Genomic DNA, 14,555 nt, shown 5'->3' with positions numbered 1-14,555 from the left:
ATAATCAAACAAATCAGAGAAATACAACCTTTAAACCAGGATAAAGATATTATATATATTATCACCCAACCTCTAAGATGATTTCTCATATCCCAATACTGATATAGTAAATATATATCCTATGCCTAGTTGTAGGTACAGGGTGTCCGCGGGGTCCTAAAAAGTATTAAAAGTTGATCAATCAATGAAGGCTATTAAAAAGTATTAAAGGGCATTTTCCAATCTATGACGTTTTGTAGCTTGTTTCCAATAAGTATATAAATTGTCCAAAGAGGTTGTGTTCTACAGTCTGCCTGAATGTAATCATTGCGTAGGTGTGTAGTGTGATTCTGTGTAGTTTATTTATGGCATCCCGTTGGATTGGACGTCATCTGAACAGGACATCGCACGCTCACTGCTTGATAGCGCGCGAAGGTCCGTTTACGCCGGTTGCTAAGCAACATCGTTATGGGGAAACGCAAGTCTGCGTCCAAATGGTTGGAAGATAAGGAGGAAGGACAATCAATACTGTATATAGTCAATGTGAGGTAAAGTGTGTCGCCAAGGTAACCGGTTAAAACTCAAAGTGGGGATGAGGTCTTAAAATGTATGGAAAGGGTCTTAAAAAAGGTCTTTAAAGGGATTACAAGTGACTTCAGGATTCCTACATATACCCTGAGGTGATCATAATAAATAAAACGTTCCCACAAATAAGCAGTACGCTTCATAAAGCTTCTTTTAATGTGACTTTTGAATAGACCAATGATCAAATCAAAATGTGTCCACTCTGTTTCATTATTCATCACATTGTGCGATCAGCTGCTACGGTATACTGATGAGTTATATACAAATGAATGTCTGTTGCTACTTCTATCAAAGAGATGTGGAATTAAATAAGTGGAAATATTCCAGCCTATAGGCAGTCTTTGAAATATTCTCTCCAGATTAACATTGTGTGTGTGTGTGTGTGTGTGTGTGTGTGTGTGTGTGTGTGTGTGTGTGTGTGTGTGTGTGTGTGTGTGTGTGTGTCTGTGTGTGTGTGTGTGTGTGTGTGTGTGTGTGTGTGTGTGTGTGTGTGTGTGTGTGTGTGTGTGTGTGTGTGTGTGTGTGTGTGATATGAGTGAGCTGCAGAGTAGTGGGTGTGTGTGTGTTATATATGAGTGAGCTGCAGAGTAGTGGGCTTATCAAGAGCCCTACACTGTAAGGTAGGTAGAGCAGGAGAAACACACACACACACACACACACACACACACACACACACACACACACTAACTCTTACCTGTCTGTATTACTGTCATGCTGCGTAAGGAACCCAGTCTCATGATAATAAAGGTAAGTGAGAGCAAGCATGTCCAAAGAAACTCCATTTCCCATGATGCACCATTTGTGCATCCTGAAAAAAAAAAATCATTATTATTCTCCTAAATTCAGAATGAAGGATTGATATGGACTGTGCACGTTCTAGTGGTTTTAAAGAATGATTTGTCATTTCATTGTAGATGAATGTGTTCCTAATAACTTCATGTTCTCTGTTTTGATGAATGCTTTAAAGAGGGACATGTATTTGGGCTGGACCCCAGTCAAAACTACCAAATTGAAGCCTCTAATAAACCAAAACATGGTCATAACTTAAATGATCAAGCACAGTCATTTTGAAAGAGACACACACAAGTGCATGTGTCTTTCAAGAATTGGACAGTTGCTTACCATTCCTTTCTTGAAATAATAAGAATCTGTGTTTCTCTTCAGATCACATTAATTACATAACTGAGAAATATGTAGACAATCTGCTACAATTTGTATATTCCCGTGGTTCCTTGATGTAAAATATGTTGGTAGGATGGGGGCTCTTTTGAATGTTCTCCGAGCCAGTTACGGTACCAACATGTCTGCATATAAATGACTTCCTGATGTATAGTGTGTGTGTGTGTGTGTGTGTGTGTGTGTGTGTGTGTGTGTGTGTGTGTGTGTGTGTGTGTGTGTGTGTGTGTGTGTGTGTGTGTGTGTGTGTGTGTGTGTGTGTGTGTGTGTGTGTGTGTGTGTGTGTGTGTGTGTGTGTGTGTGTGTGTGTGTGTGTGTGTGTGTGTGTGTGTGTGTGTGTGTGTGTGTGTGTGTGTGTGTGTGTGTGTGTGTGTGTGTGTGTGTTTCAGAACGAGTCGAGGAACATTGAGATGCTGGCAGCAGCCTGTGCTGTGGGGGTGGGATGCTGCTTCGCTGCCCCTATTGGAGGTGAGCTCAACTAAAGAAAGTAACATAAGTTAATACAAACCGCACATTTTATTAAAGCAGAGTGAGATTTGTTTCTTTGAAAAGTCTTAAATCACGTTTCAAAAATGTTCCAAATGCTTTTTTCTCACATTGCCATTTTAAATCTCAAAATGATAATTGATTAAAAATGTATAATTTCATGCTGTCATGTGACTCCGATACAGAAAGCAAACATGTCAAAACTAAGCTGTAGGAAAAAAGCAGAAGAGTAAAAAAGAAACCCAACAAATGAAGCGTGAGGAAATCAAGAGAGAATATTTAAAATAGTCAGATGTGTACCTGACAGAGAAGAGAGAAGTACTCAGATCCTGTACTTAGTAAAAGTAGAAGTACGCAGATCTCGTACTTGAGTAAAAGTAGAAGTACTCAGATCTTGTACTTGAGTAAAAGTAGAAGTACGCAGATCTCGTACTTGAGTAAAAGTAGAAGTACTCAGATATTGTACTTGAGTAAAAGTAGAAGTACTCAGATATTGTACTTGAGTAAAAGTAGAAGTACTCAGATATTGTACTTGAGTAAAAGGAGAAGTACTCAGATCCTGTACTTAGTAAAAGAAGAAGTACTCAGATGTTGTTCTTGAGTAAAAGTAGAAGTACTCAGATCTTGTACTTGAGTAAAAGGAGAAGTACTCAGATCTTGTTCTTGAGTAAAAGTAGAAGTACTCAGATCTTGTTCTTGAGTAAAAGTAGAAGTACTCAGATATTGTTCTTGAGTAAAAGTAGAAGTACTCAGATCTTGTACTTCAGTAAAAGTAGAAGTACTCAGATCTTGTACTTGAGTAAAAGTAGAAGTACTCAGATCTTGTACTTCAGTAAAGTAGAAGTACTCAGATCTTGTACTTGAGTAAAAGTAGAAGTACTCAGATCTTGTTCTTGAGTAAAAGTAGAAGTACTCAGATCTTGTACTTCAGTAAAAGTAGAAGTACTCAGGTCTTGTACTTGAGTAAAAGTAGAAGTACTCAGATCGTGTACTTGAGTAAAAGTAGAAGTAATCAGATCTTGTTCTTGAGTAAAAGTAGAAGTCCCAGAGTGTAGGAATACTCTGTCACAGTAAAAGTCCTGCATTCAAAATGTTCCTCAAGTAAAAGTAGAAAAGTATTCTCATCAAAATATAGTGAAAGTAGTGACAGTGAAAGTAGTCATTGTGCAGATTGGTCCATTTCAGAATAATATATATGATATGTTTTATAATGATTGATCATGAAAGTGTTCTCAAAGCTGGTAAAGGTGCAGCTAGTTTGAATGACTTTGTATACTGCAGGGTAGCTTGTGGATTTACTCCAGGTGGAACTAAAGTCTGATTTAACACTTGATTAGATTTCACATCATTCATCCACATCTGTAAAGTAACTAAAGGTATTAAATACATGTAGTGGAGTAAAAGTACACCATCTACCTCTGAACTGTAGAGGAGTAGAAGTACTTTTATTTTGGGTTTAAAAGCAATAAACCAGGTGAATTATTTCAGTTTCTGCAACATGTTCCATGCCCAAGGTGCAAATTACACAAGCTACCTTTTTAAAAGTGTGTGTGTGTGTGTGTGTGTGTGTGTGTGTGTGTGTGTGTGTGTGTGTGTGTGTGTGTGTGTGTGTGTGTGTGTGTGTGTGTGTGTGTGTGTGTGTGTGTGTGTGTGTGTGTGTGTGTGTGTGTGTGTGTGTGTGTGTGTGTGTGTGTGTGTGTGTGTGTGTGTGTGTGTGTTGCAGGTGTGTTGTTCAGTATTGAAGTAACGTCCACGTTCTTCGCGGTGAGGAACTACTGGAGAGGTTTCTTCGCAGCGACCTTCAGTGCCTTCATCTTCAGAGTTCTGGCCGTGTGGAACCGAGACGAAGGTCAGGGAAATGATTCGAAACACCTTTCTGTGAAGTCTGTCAAACTATCAGGAATGTGGTTACTAGCATCACAAGTGTCTAAATAACTCAAGTGTAATGTATATATTTTGCCGACAGATTAACTTGGTCTTTCCCTATAAACTACATATGAAATTAAATCAAAACAATCAAACAAATAATAAACCTTGAAAAAAATACGTTTTCAATATAAAGAAATTCTGAAAATGATTTCAAACTACCGAGACGTTGGTGCCTAACAGAAGTGAAACTCTCACTTCTTAATAAAGTAAATGAAGCTGAGAAATGTTTAATTATCTTGACGGATTCCCTCAGTAATCTTATCAAGCTCACATGGTAATTATATATATGTTTGACAGCTGACTTATTGACATGTTTCCAGTGGTGCAATGCAATATTTACCTTTTGACAATGTTATGCAGCTGTATTTAAGGACAGTTACGGCTACATTATACTCAAAATAAGTATATTTCCGTTGCCCTGCTTTAAACTCGTCTGTTAGTTTGGACGACACTCTGACAGGTTCCTGATCTTTCTGTTCTCCTTCTCCAGAAACCATCACGGCTCTTTTTAAAACGCGTTTCCGCCTCGACTTCCCCTTCGACCTCCAGGAGCTTCCTGCCTTTGCCGTCATTGGGTGAGTCCTCTCTGCTGATTGGTCCATTTCTGATTTCATATCATTTACATTCGAGCATGGGATCGTAATATATAGGTTGCATAGATTGTGTTTAAAAAATAAATAAACACTTGTTGACTTGTCTAAACAAAAATAATTATAATCAAAATAAATGTTATTATTATTATTAAAAATGATCATATTATTTATACAATTATTAAATAATAATGTGTATTTAAAGAGCACTTTTCAAGGGGCTCAAATCCACTTCTCATGTCCAGGTTAACATTCATACAAAATTGTTACAAAACAATTTTTCTACGATCAACAAATCAGGTTTAGTTTGTCAACAAAAAGTCCAAGAAACTTTGAATAAATTCACTTATTCAGGTTTTTGTTTTTTTTGCAGTCTGGTTGTTTTGTCAGGTTTTTTTTATTTATTCAGATATGAGATATTATTCAGGAGCGGCTGTGAAGCTGTTTCCTCCGGGCGAGTCACCTGACATGGATAATTCACCACTGAGGGGGTCTCATCTCATCCTGAGCCGGGGGGGACTCTGCCTCTCTCTCTCTCTCTCTCTCTCTCCCTCTCTCTCTCTCTCTCTCTCTCTCTCTCTCTCTCTCTCTCTCTCTCTCTCTCTCTCTCTCTCTCCTAAATCAAAGTACAGAGGGATGCAGGATTTGAACATAAAATAGTTATTTTCAGGTGGTTTTGCTCTGCTTATATCTTTCACAGTACACACACACACTACCTCGAGAGAATGTGTGTGTGTGTGTGTGTGTGTGTGTGTGTGTGTGTGTGTGTGTGTGTGTGTGTGTGTGTGTGTGTGTGTGTGTGTGTGTGTGTGTGTGTGTGTGTGTGTGTGTGTGTGTGTGTGTGTGTGTGTGTGTGTGTGTGTGTGTGTGTGTGTGTGTGTGTGTGTGTGTGTGTGTGTGTGTGTGTGTGTGTGTGTGTGTGTGTGTGTGTGTGGATACAGATATGACATTTTGCTAACTTTGTGAAGAGCTCTAAATGACAGCCTTCACACCCCCGCTGATGCTGGCATTTAAACAAGAGCCTCTTTGTGCTCAGATTCAAAAGAACCGAGATGGAAATACATTTAATTAAAATGTTGCTGTTGAATAAGCAAACAACGACACATATTGACGAGCAAATGGGATTTTCTTAAAAATAAGTTATTGTTTGAAAATCTTTTTCTTTATGTTTTAATCAACTTTTTTTTTTTTGTATTCAAAACAGTCGATACAAAAATATTTACAAAACATATTTAAACCAAACATGAGTATTACTTACAGAAAGGGAAGAAATAGAAAATAGAAATAAAAAATAAGCTGAAGAATTGATAATTTTATTAAATTCAACAAGTGCCATATCCAAATCACAATGCATTGATATTTGGTGAAATTAAAGCAGGTAAAAAATATATGTATTAAGTATCGTGGCGCTGCAGAGAAGTTTAAATGTCAAGGAAATAAGTTGTGAGTATCATTCCATTCCTCTGATTGGTTAGCTGGCCGGCTCTGTTGTGATTGGTCAACCGCTTAGAGATGTCCCGCCCCTTAGCCTATCACGTACAATGTATTGAAGCGCTAGCCAATGGAGACGTTTCAGGCAGGGATTTCAGCCTCTGCAGACCGTTAACATGCACTAACAATCTATATAACAAACTACAGGGGAGGGAAAACCCCAGAATCCATATAAGGCCCCTTTAACAGCTACATCTACTAAAACAAAAAGACAGCATGCAGTGATCGGCTTCATCCCGAGGCAAAGACATCATCCTCCTGCTCATTATTTATTCAGAGGAATTTGATGGAATGAATAATTCAGTAAGAAGAATTTATACGCATCAGGTTGTCTGCATGGAGTCCATTTTCCTCTCTCAGCGTCACAGAGAGGAATCCCACTGAGCTCCTAAACGAACGCTTATGTAAAACCTCTTGTTCTGTTTTCACACACACACACACACACACACACACACACACACACACACACACACACACACACACACACACACACACACACACACACACACGTCCCTGACTCCCACTCTCTCAGCTGTTACTCTCTGTTCATTCTCCATCTCTAGTTTGTTCCTGTTTTAATTGATATCTTTGTTCACTGGACAACACGGAGTTTTCGCTTCTAATAAGTTACACAGTCTTCCATGAACGTTAGCTTGGTAAGATGTATTGACTAAGATGGGATATTTAGATAAAGGAGATCTTGTAATGAGCTGGGAAATCTTATTTTGAACTATATTTGACCAGGATCCGGAGATGTAGGGTTAGGGTTTAAAAACAAGACCCTATATTAGGGCTGTACGCGAATATTCGTTCGTTGGAGTACTATTCGGGTTTCAATTTCGTTATTCGGTTTTTTTCGTTTTCGTTTTTCTTTGTTGACTTTATTGAAATCTCCCATATCAACGTAAGAGCTTCTGCCTCTTCGGGGGGTGCTAACACTTAACCATAAACGTTATCGTTTACTTTCTCCGTGTTTATATGTAAATATGACTTTTTCTTCATTAATCTCTGTCACGTTGTTTCCATAGCAACAACAACTTCCTGTCAACAGCGCTAACTCTCCTTCAAAATAAAAGCATGTCCATACAAAATAGTAAGCCAAGCCAAATGACACTTAAGACATATACGACTGCAACGAAAGTAACAAACACATTGCGATATCCTTTTTAATTTCCAAGAACACAAATTGGGATATACATTAACAAATAACTATAAAACAACAATACTTTAGAATAACAAAATGAATGCCGTGAATAAACCGAAATACACGTGTTGAAGCGGTTCGCTGCTGATTACTACACCCCCCCCTCGCTGCTGATTACTACCGAATATCCGGAGCCCGAAAAATGGTATTTTGGACAGCCCTACCCTATATTTCACTGAATTGTTACTTCTTACGTTATTATTAATTATATCAAGTGTAGGGATATTCTGACTAGAAATAAGACAAATATGCTTGGCAAGATTTCTCTGTTCAAAAACCTCCTACGTGTGTTTTTTGAGACACTCTATTTCCTCCGCTTCATTCAGACTTTCCCACGTCTCATATATTTGCCCCCCCCCCCCCCCCCCCACTCATCCCATCTGACTCCCACTCTCTCAGCTGTCTCTCATGTTCCATCTCTAGTATGTTCCTGGATTACTTGATGTCTTTGTTCACTGGAAGACACGGTGTGTTCGCTTGTAATAAGTCAATACATCTGCCAAAAGAACACGTGAACATTCGCTTGGTATATTTAGGACTAAGATGGGATGTTTAGATAAATGACATCTTGTAATGAGAAGGATCAGGAAATAATAAGTCTAAGATAAGTCAGAAATGCTCAAAGGATTTCTGTCTTCTGTTTTGTTTTTTTTAAATCTACTCTTTTACAAACACCACAGTAGCTTAAACACCTTGGGACATGTAAAAAGTGTTTTTGACTTAACCAGATACTGAGGCATCGTGTAAAAACAAGACCCTGTATCTCACTGCGTCGTTACTTCTTAAGTTATCATGTCTTATCTCAAGTGTAGGCATATTCTGACTAGAAATAAGACAAATAGACTTAGCCATTTTTCTTTTTATGCAGTTTTCTCCTCTGTTCAAACCCTCCTACTCACTCTCTCTTTCCTCCGCTTCATTCAGACTTTCCCACGTCTCGTATATTTCTGATGTAAATATTATTCAGCTGCATTCCACTTCCTGACACCCGCCTCCAGCGTAGTGAAACTCATTACATCTACTCTGTTTCCATCGCAGCTGAATGCACCGGGGACTTCCCTCGGAGGAGGTTTTAAGAGAGAAACATGTTTTTCATTGATGCTTTGTCTCGTTTTATTACATCCTTTTTCAATTTGATCACCCTGCATGTCTTCTCCTTATGCCTGGTGTGTGTTAACGTGTGTGTGTGTGTGTGTGTGTGTGTGTGTGTGTGTGTGTGTGTGTGTGTGTGTGTGTGTGTGTGTGTGTGTGTGTGTGTGTGTGTGTGTGTGTGTGTGTGTGTGTGTGTGTGTGTGTGTGTGTGTGTGTGTGTGTGTGTGTGTGTGTGTGTGTGTGTGTGTGTGTGTGTGTGTGTGTGTGTGTGTGTGTGTGTGTGTGTGTGTGTGTGTGTTCTGCAGTATTGCCAGTGGTTTCGGTGGAGCGCTGTTCGTCTACCTGAACCGACTGATTGTTCAGTTCATCAGGAAACAGAAGGCCATCAACAGATTCCTCATGAAGAAGTAAGAGGAGTGGATTTGTGGAAAGTAACTAAGTGCATTTACTCAAAAGACAGCTGTTTTACTTTATGAACTTAGAGTAGATAGACTACTGGATTACTTTCTTAGAAATACCAAAAACATAGCAGCAGTTGGAACCATTGGTTACCTTTTCGCTAGATGTATTAACTTTGCAGACCCCTCTATTGACTTTATTTCTGAAAGTGGCCGACCACACATATCGAGACTTATTCAGAAAGGAGAACCAGTTTTCAGACACTCTTAACCACTTTATTTAGAAAGAACAATCCCCGCTTTCTGGGTAAAGTAACAGCTACATGAGAAAGAGAAATGTTTGTGTGTTCAAGTTACTTTTCAAATGCAGATTTTTCATAGAAAATCATGAAATATGGATCGTTTTTCTGTCAGTTTTTAGCTGACTTTCTCTGTTCTCCCCCCCCCCCCCCTCAGACGTCTGCTGTACCCCGCGCTGGTCACTTTACTGGTTTCCACTTTAACATTTCCCCCTGGTTTTGGACAGTTTATGGCTGGGAAGGTAAGTTCTGCACACCAACTCTGAACACGTTGTATTTCCAAATGCAGATTGAACTGGGATTTCAAAAGGGAAAAGCAAACGCCTGTAGACCTGATGTGTGTGTCAGAAGTTAAACTATGTCTCCTACTCCAGATGTTCACAATCATCTACAAATAATAGAGTTCTTGGGTTAATCTTATTAAGTCACTAACTAGGGTTGCCAGAAACTGACCATGACCCCCTCCCCCCCCCCCCGCGGGAGAGAAAAAAAAAAAAACTCAGACAAAAGGATTTCCGTTGTTTGTTTCATTTCACTTCTTTTGGACTTGTAAGTTCGAAGTAGTTCCACGAGGAGGGACTATTTTTACCTGCCATTTTGTTCATCTATAGGCGCACGTGTGAGGGAGAGGGGGGGGTGGGGGTGGGGGCGGGGTCGGTGTGTAGCGCTGCAGCAGCAGTCTGCTCTGCACGCGGGCTTCCTCCAAGTTTACAGTAAAACAAACTGGTGGTGTGACCAATGGCCATTTACAATTATTAATACTATTACTATTATTAGCATTATTCTATATTTTGGTTGAAATTAAGCCAGAAAAAAAAAAACATAAATAATAATAAAAATATATATAAATAAAATCGATTTTTTTAAATAATATTCGATTATGGAGACTGTAACGAATAATCGAATAATCACTGGCATCCCTATCACTAACTAATAATAACACTAATAAACAACGTAAATAAGTCACGTTGTTTATTAGTGTTATTAGTGTCGGTAATGGAAATGTGGGAAAGATTTGTGTTTAAAAGATATGACTACCAGGAGGGGTGAGTCAGAGTATCTCACAGCAAAGTTTAAGGATGACCTGGAATATAACCGGGTCATTATTTCTGTAAAAAGACATTGTTTTTGAGTTTTTTAAATATCTTGTTTTTCCGCTTTATGAACAACAAGCCGTGCAAAAAAAGTTTGTGAAATGTCCCTTTTTATTACTCAGAAAACAGGTGAATATGTAGTGGATACTCTTTGAGCCGTAATACTGGAGAGAGCCTGGACTAATGTCCTACTATTCCAAAGGGTCTATTGAAAGCCTTTTCAAGGGAACAAACACAAAAAGGAGACAGAACATGACGTCAGTTCTCCTCAGGTCGGAATACTTTACTGATCTGTATCAACATATTTGGCTCTAATGAAAACATGACTACACAACTCTGTGTGTGTGTGTTTCATTAGTGTGCACAGGAGAGCAGCACAATGTCGCTTTAGCTCTGTGTGTGTGTGTGTGTGTGTGTGTGTGTGTGTGTGTGTGTGTGTGTGTGTGTGTGTGTGTGTGTGTGTGTGTGTGTGTGTGTGTGTGTGTGTGTGTGTGTGTGTGTGTGTGTGTGTGTGTGTGTGTGTGTGTGTGTGTGTGTGTGTGTGTGTGTGTGTGTGTGTGTGTGTGTGTGTGTGTGTGTGTGTGTGTGTGTGTGCCCTCCAATTAGACCACCTTCCTCCGTCTGATTATCAGAATTTGAAAAGGGAATATTCTGTCCATCCTCAGACACACATACACACACACACACACACACACACACACACACACACACACACACACACACACACACTCACACTCTGATGGTCCCTAATGAAGGGGTGACTCAGCTTTTCTTCAGCCCACACTGACCCCCTCCTCTTAAAGCCTCTTCTCTGTGGAACACACATTTTAAACTTCTGTATCTTCAGTCCGTCTGATTGGCTCTCTCTCTCCTCAGTCCTCATTCCTCTGAGACATTATCCCCACCAGAGTCTCCAGATATCCGGCTTTTTAAACTGTGAAGGATACGTGAATGTGTCTTTTTGCAATCCTAAATCTTCCGTCTTTATGGACACTTCCAGCTCTTCATCTACCATCTACCATCATCCGTCATGCGTTACGCTCTGCATTTGAAGGAGACATATTCACATTTACATCTCCAGCCCGATGCGCAGGTTTGATGTGCTTACAGATCACAGAAACATCCTCCATCCAGGCACACCTCAAAGTCTTCTCACAGAAGGAAAAATACGTGTATCAACATAAAAGAAACGTGGTACAAAACGAGTTAGCACTTATTTACCACAAGCTGGAAAACTGGAGCATATTGCCGATAATGTAGTGTGTGCACGTACATTTAAACTCATATTGGTAAGTAAAACTAATAAGGCCATGAGAAGCTTTCATTTGATGTGTTGAACCCTCAGAGAACATCTACTGCTTTTAAAAGGGATATTATAGTATTTTACAGTAACAGCAATTCAGTTTGCAAAAGTCCTCAAACAAAATATCACAAAGAAGTCAATCAACATGTGAACTAAAGTGAAAACATGGCTTCGAACTATATTCTTTTAACTGAATATTGAGTTCTATTGCTAAAAAAGTCAACATTAAAATGTATTTGTGTGTGTGTGTGTGTGTGTGTGTGTGTGTGTGTGTGTGTGTGTGTGTGTGTGTGTGTGTGTGTGTGTGTGTGTGTGTGTGTGTGTGTGTGTGTGTGTGTGTGTGTGTGTGTGTGTGTGTGTGTGTGTGTGTGTGTGTGTGTGTGTGTGTGTGTGTGTGTGTGTGTGTGTGTGTGTGTGTGTGTGTGTGTGTGTGTGTGTGTGTGTGTGTGTGTGTGTGTGTGTGTGTGTGTGTGTGTGTGTGTCCAGCTGACCCAGAAGGAGACTCTGGTGACGTTACTGGACAACCGGACGTGGGCGAAGCAGGGCATCGCCGAGGAGTTCGACTACATCGGACACTCTGCGGCCTGGAAACACCCGCAGGTCAACGTGTTCGTCACCCTCGTGCTCTTCATCGTCATGAAGGTAGGAGAGCAAACTGTCAGGCAGACGTTAACGCATGTATGTTATTGCATACAGAATATTGTCTATGCTCTCATTTGGAAAACAAAAGTGTCTAACGGCCCGTCCACACAGCGGCGTGCGTTGAAAGCTTCACCATTCACTTTGAATGGGGTGACGTCACTTTTCGCCAAACTGCATTGTGGGAAGCCGAGCTTTGTTGGCGTGGCTCGCTGCAAAAGTTGAGCAATTTTCAACTTTTGAAGCCTCAGCAGAACCGTCAGCCAATCGAATCATATGCCAGTACAAGCTCTAGCCAATCAAACCGCTGCTTGTGTGTCCGGGGCGGGAGATTCATGTGATTGGTTGTTGGTCGAGTTTCAGACACGCCCGCCGGCAAGCTTCAACGCACGCCGCTGTGTGGACGGGCCGTGAGAGAGCTTAAGTTTCTCTGAAGGACGCAGACGTTTCTCCAGTGTTTCTGTAGAGTGCACATATAACTCGGAGGAGATCGAGAGTTTAAGAGGAGAAAGCTTACGTTTCTCTGGAGAACAAGGTTCAAGGCTTTTATTGGTCATACGAACGTAGATACAGTAGTTATGACGATGACAATCTGAGGTCACAGGCTCCTCCCACAGTGCAACACAATACAACTGATACACAGAAAAAATAGTAAATACAGAAAGAAAAATTGTAACACAACATGTTGCAAGAGAAAGAACGCAACAAGTGACTTCCACGATAAAGAAAACAAACATCGTCAGAATGCAAATGTTCTGCAAGAGGAAGGAAACGTTTCTACGGAAATTGTAAACATTTGTATCCTATATATAAGGCTCTATTTTATCTGTCTTCCCCATGTTCCCTTAGGGGCTGATTCGTCTTCCCTCTGGTCACTACTTTTCCCCCTTCTTCACTTCCTTCCCTCCACGTACTGTAGGATATGTTCTGGTCAAATATATTCATATCCACACATTAGCATTACAGTAGCTGATGGTGGCTTGATGGTCTTACAGATAAGGGAAGGTCATCAGGAGACAGTTAATTGAACCTGAAGGTTTATACATTGGAGGATTAAGGCTTTTTATTCAATACTGGACCGGTGCTAATTGGAAGGTTTTGGAAACAGGCCCATCTCCTCTTGTCACTTCTAAGGTAAAAAGGGCATTTAAAGAAGGAGCCCCAATCTGCCTCGTTAAATTAGGAGGAAGCCATTTAAAGTTTGTTATGCTTTATTGCATAGCTGATGCTAATGCTCATGGGAAAAAGTGCAACTTACTATATTAACTCAAGTACTGTAAATAAGTAAATTGTGAGGTACTTGTACTTAACTAGAGTATGTTTACGTTATAGGCAGGGGGGCACATAAGTTGCAACAATCTGTAATGCGTACCGTCACTTGTGTCACAAAGCGCATTTGCGTACCGACGTACTTGTGAAGCTTTTCCAGAAGGCGGTTAGATCACCGGACGACAGAGTCGGTTTCCGTGTGCACAGACAGGGCTGCTGTTAACGTCGGTCTGTACAGCAGCACTGGGCTAAAACAGCTGATCACAACGTTCACCCCCCCCGTTGAAGTTCGCGATACAGAGGGCTTCATACTCCACTAGCACCCCCCCCCCCCCCCCCCCCCCCCCCGCTGACATTCGCGAATACAGAGGGCTTCATGGGAATTTTGAGGGGAGCCAGAAGTTGGAGTACCAAACACTGACTCCAGGTGCTCATCTGAGTACCTCACTGAGAAAGTTGTGTGCACCCCTGGTCATAGGGTTGTAACGATATATCGAATATTGCGATACCTTTTATTTTTTTTTAAACCATTATTTAACCAGGTGGTCCCATTGAGACCACCTTTCAAATGAGACCTGTCCAACATGAACATAAAACAACAGATAACACAAGAGGACATCGTATTTACAGGGCTACATGTACATACCTAGAGACATTGACAAGTACCAACAGCAGAGTTGGGTGTAACGTTACTCTAATAATATTACTTTTGTCGGTAACGGAGTAATGTAACGGGTTACTTTTATAATTCAGTAATCACACTAGTTAGCCTACTAACATAAAGAATGACTAGATTCTCCCTTTGACAGACAAGAGGGATTTCCGCCTCAGGTTTATATTTACATAACATCTGCGCGACTCGTCCACATGCAGTGCATAAACATGGCCGAGTCAACAGCGATAACTTGGGGGTGGAGGAGGTCTGCCCATTATTTTGAGTTTGTCCGAAGAAAGGACAGGAATGTGACGGTGAGGTGCAAACTGTGTCCGGGCCAGAAGCTGTTATCCACTGCTGCAAACA

The 14,555-nt window shown here is 40.5% G+C and overlaps 1 protein-coding gene across 1 annotated transcript in view; it reads left to right on the top strand.

Moving 5' to 3' along the window:
• LOC307034965 (chloride channel protein 2-like) overlaps positions 1-14,555 on the top strand; it is a gene marked incomplete at its 5' end in the record, with an annotated part of 153,871 nt that overhangs the window by 77,863 nt on the left and 61,453 nt on the right. Inside the window, 6 exons of the mRNA XM_079673889.1 lie at positions 2,130-2,208; positions 3,950-4,075; positions 4,646-4,730; positions 8,838-8,939; positions 9,387-9,471; positions 12,113-12,268. Of these exons, the coding sequence (XP_079530015.1) occupies positions 2,130-2,208; positions 3,950-4,075; positions 4,646-4,730; positions 8,838-8,939; positions 9,387-9,471; positions 12,113-12,268 (633 nt within the window). The remainder of the gene's footprint in view (positions 1-2,129; positions 2,209-3,949; positions 4,076-4,645; positions 4,731-8,837; positions 8,940-9,386; positions 9,472-12,112; positions 12,269-14,555) is intronic.

The sequence above is a fragment of the Notothenia rossii genome, assembly GCF_949606895.1.
Source record: "Notothenia rossii genome assembly, chromosome: 4".
Classification (NCBI taxonomy): domain Eukaryota; kingdom Metazoa; phylum Chordata; class Actinopteri; order Perciformes; family Nototheniidae; genus Notothenia; species Notothenia rossii.
This window is presented reverse-complemented; position numbering and strand designations above follow the sequence as displayed.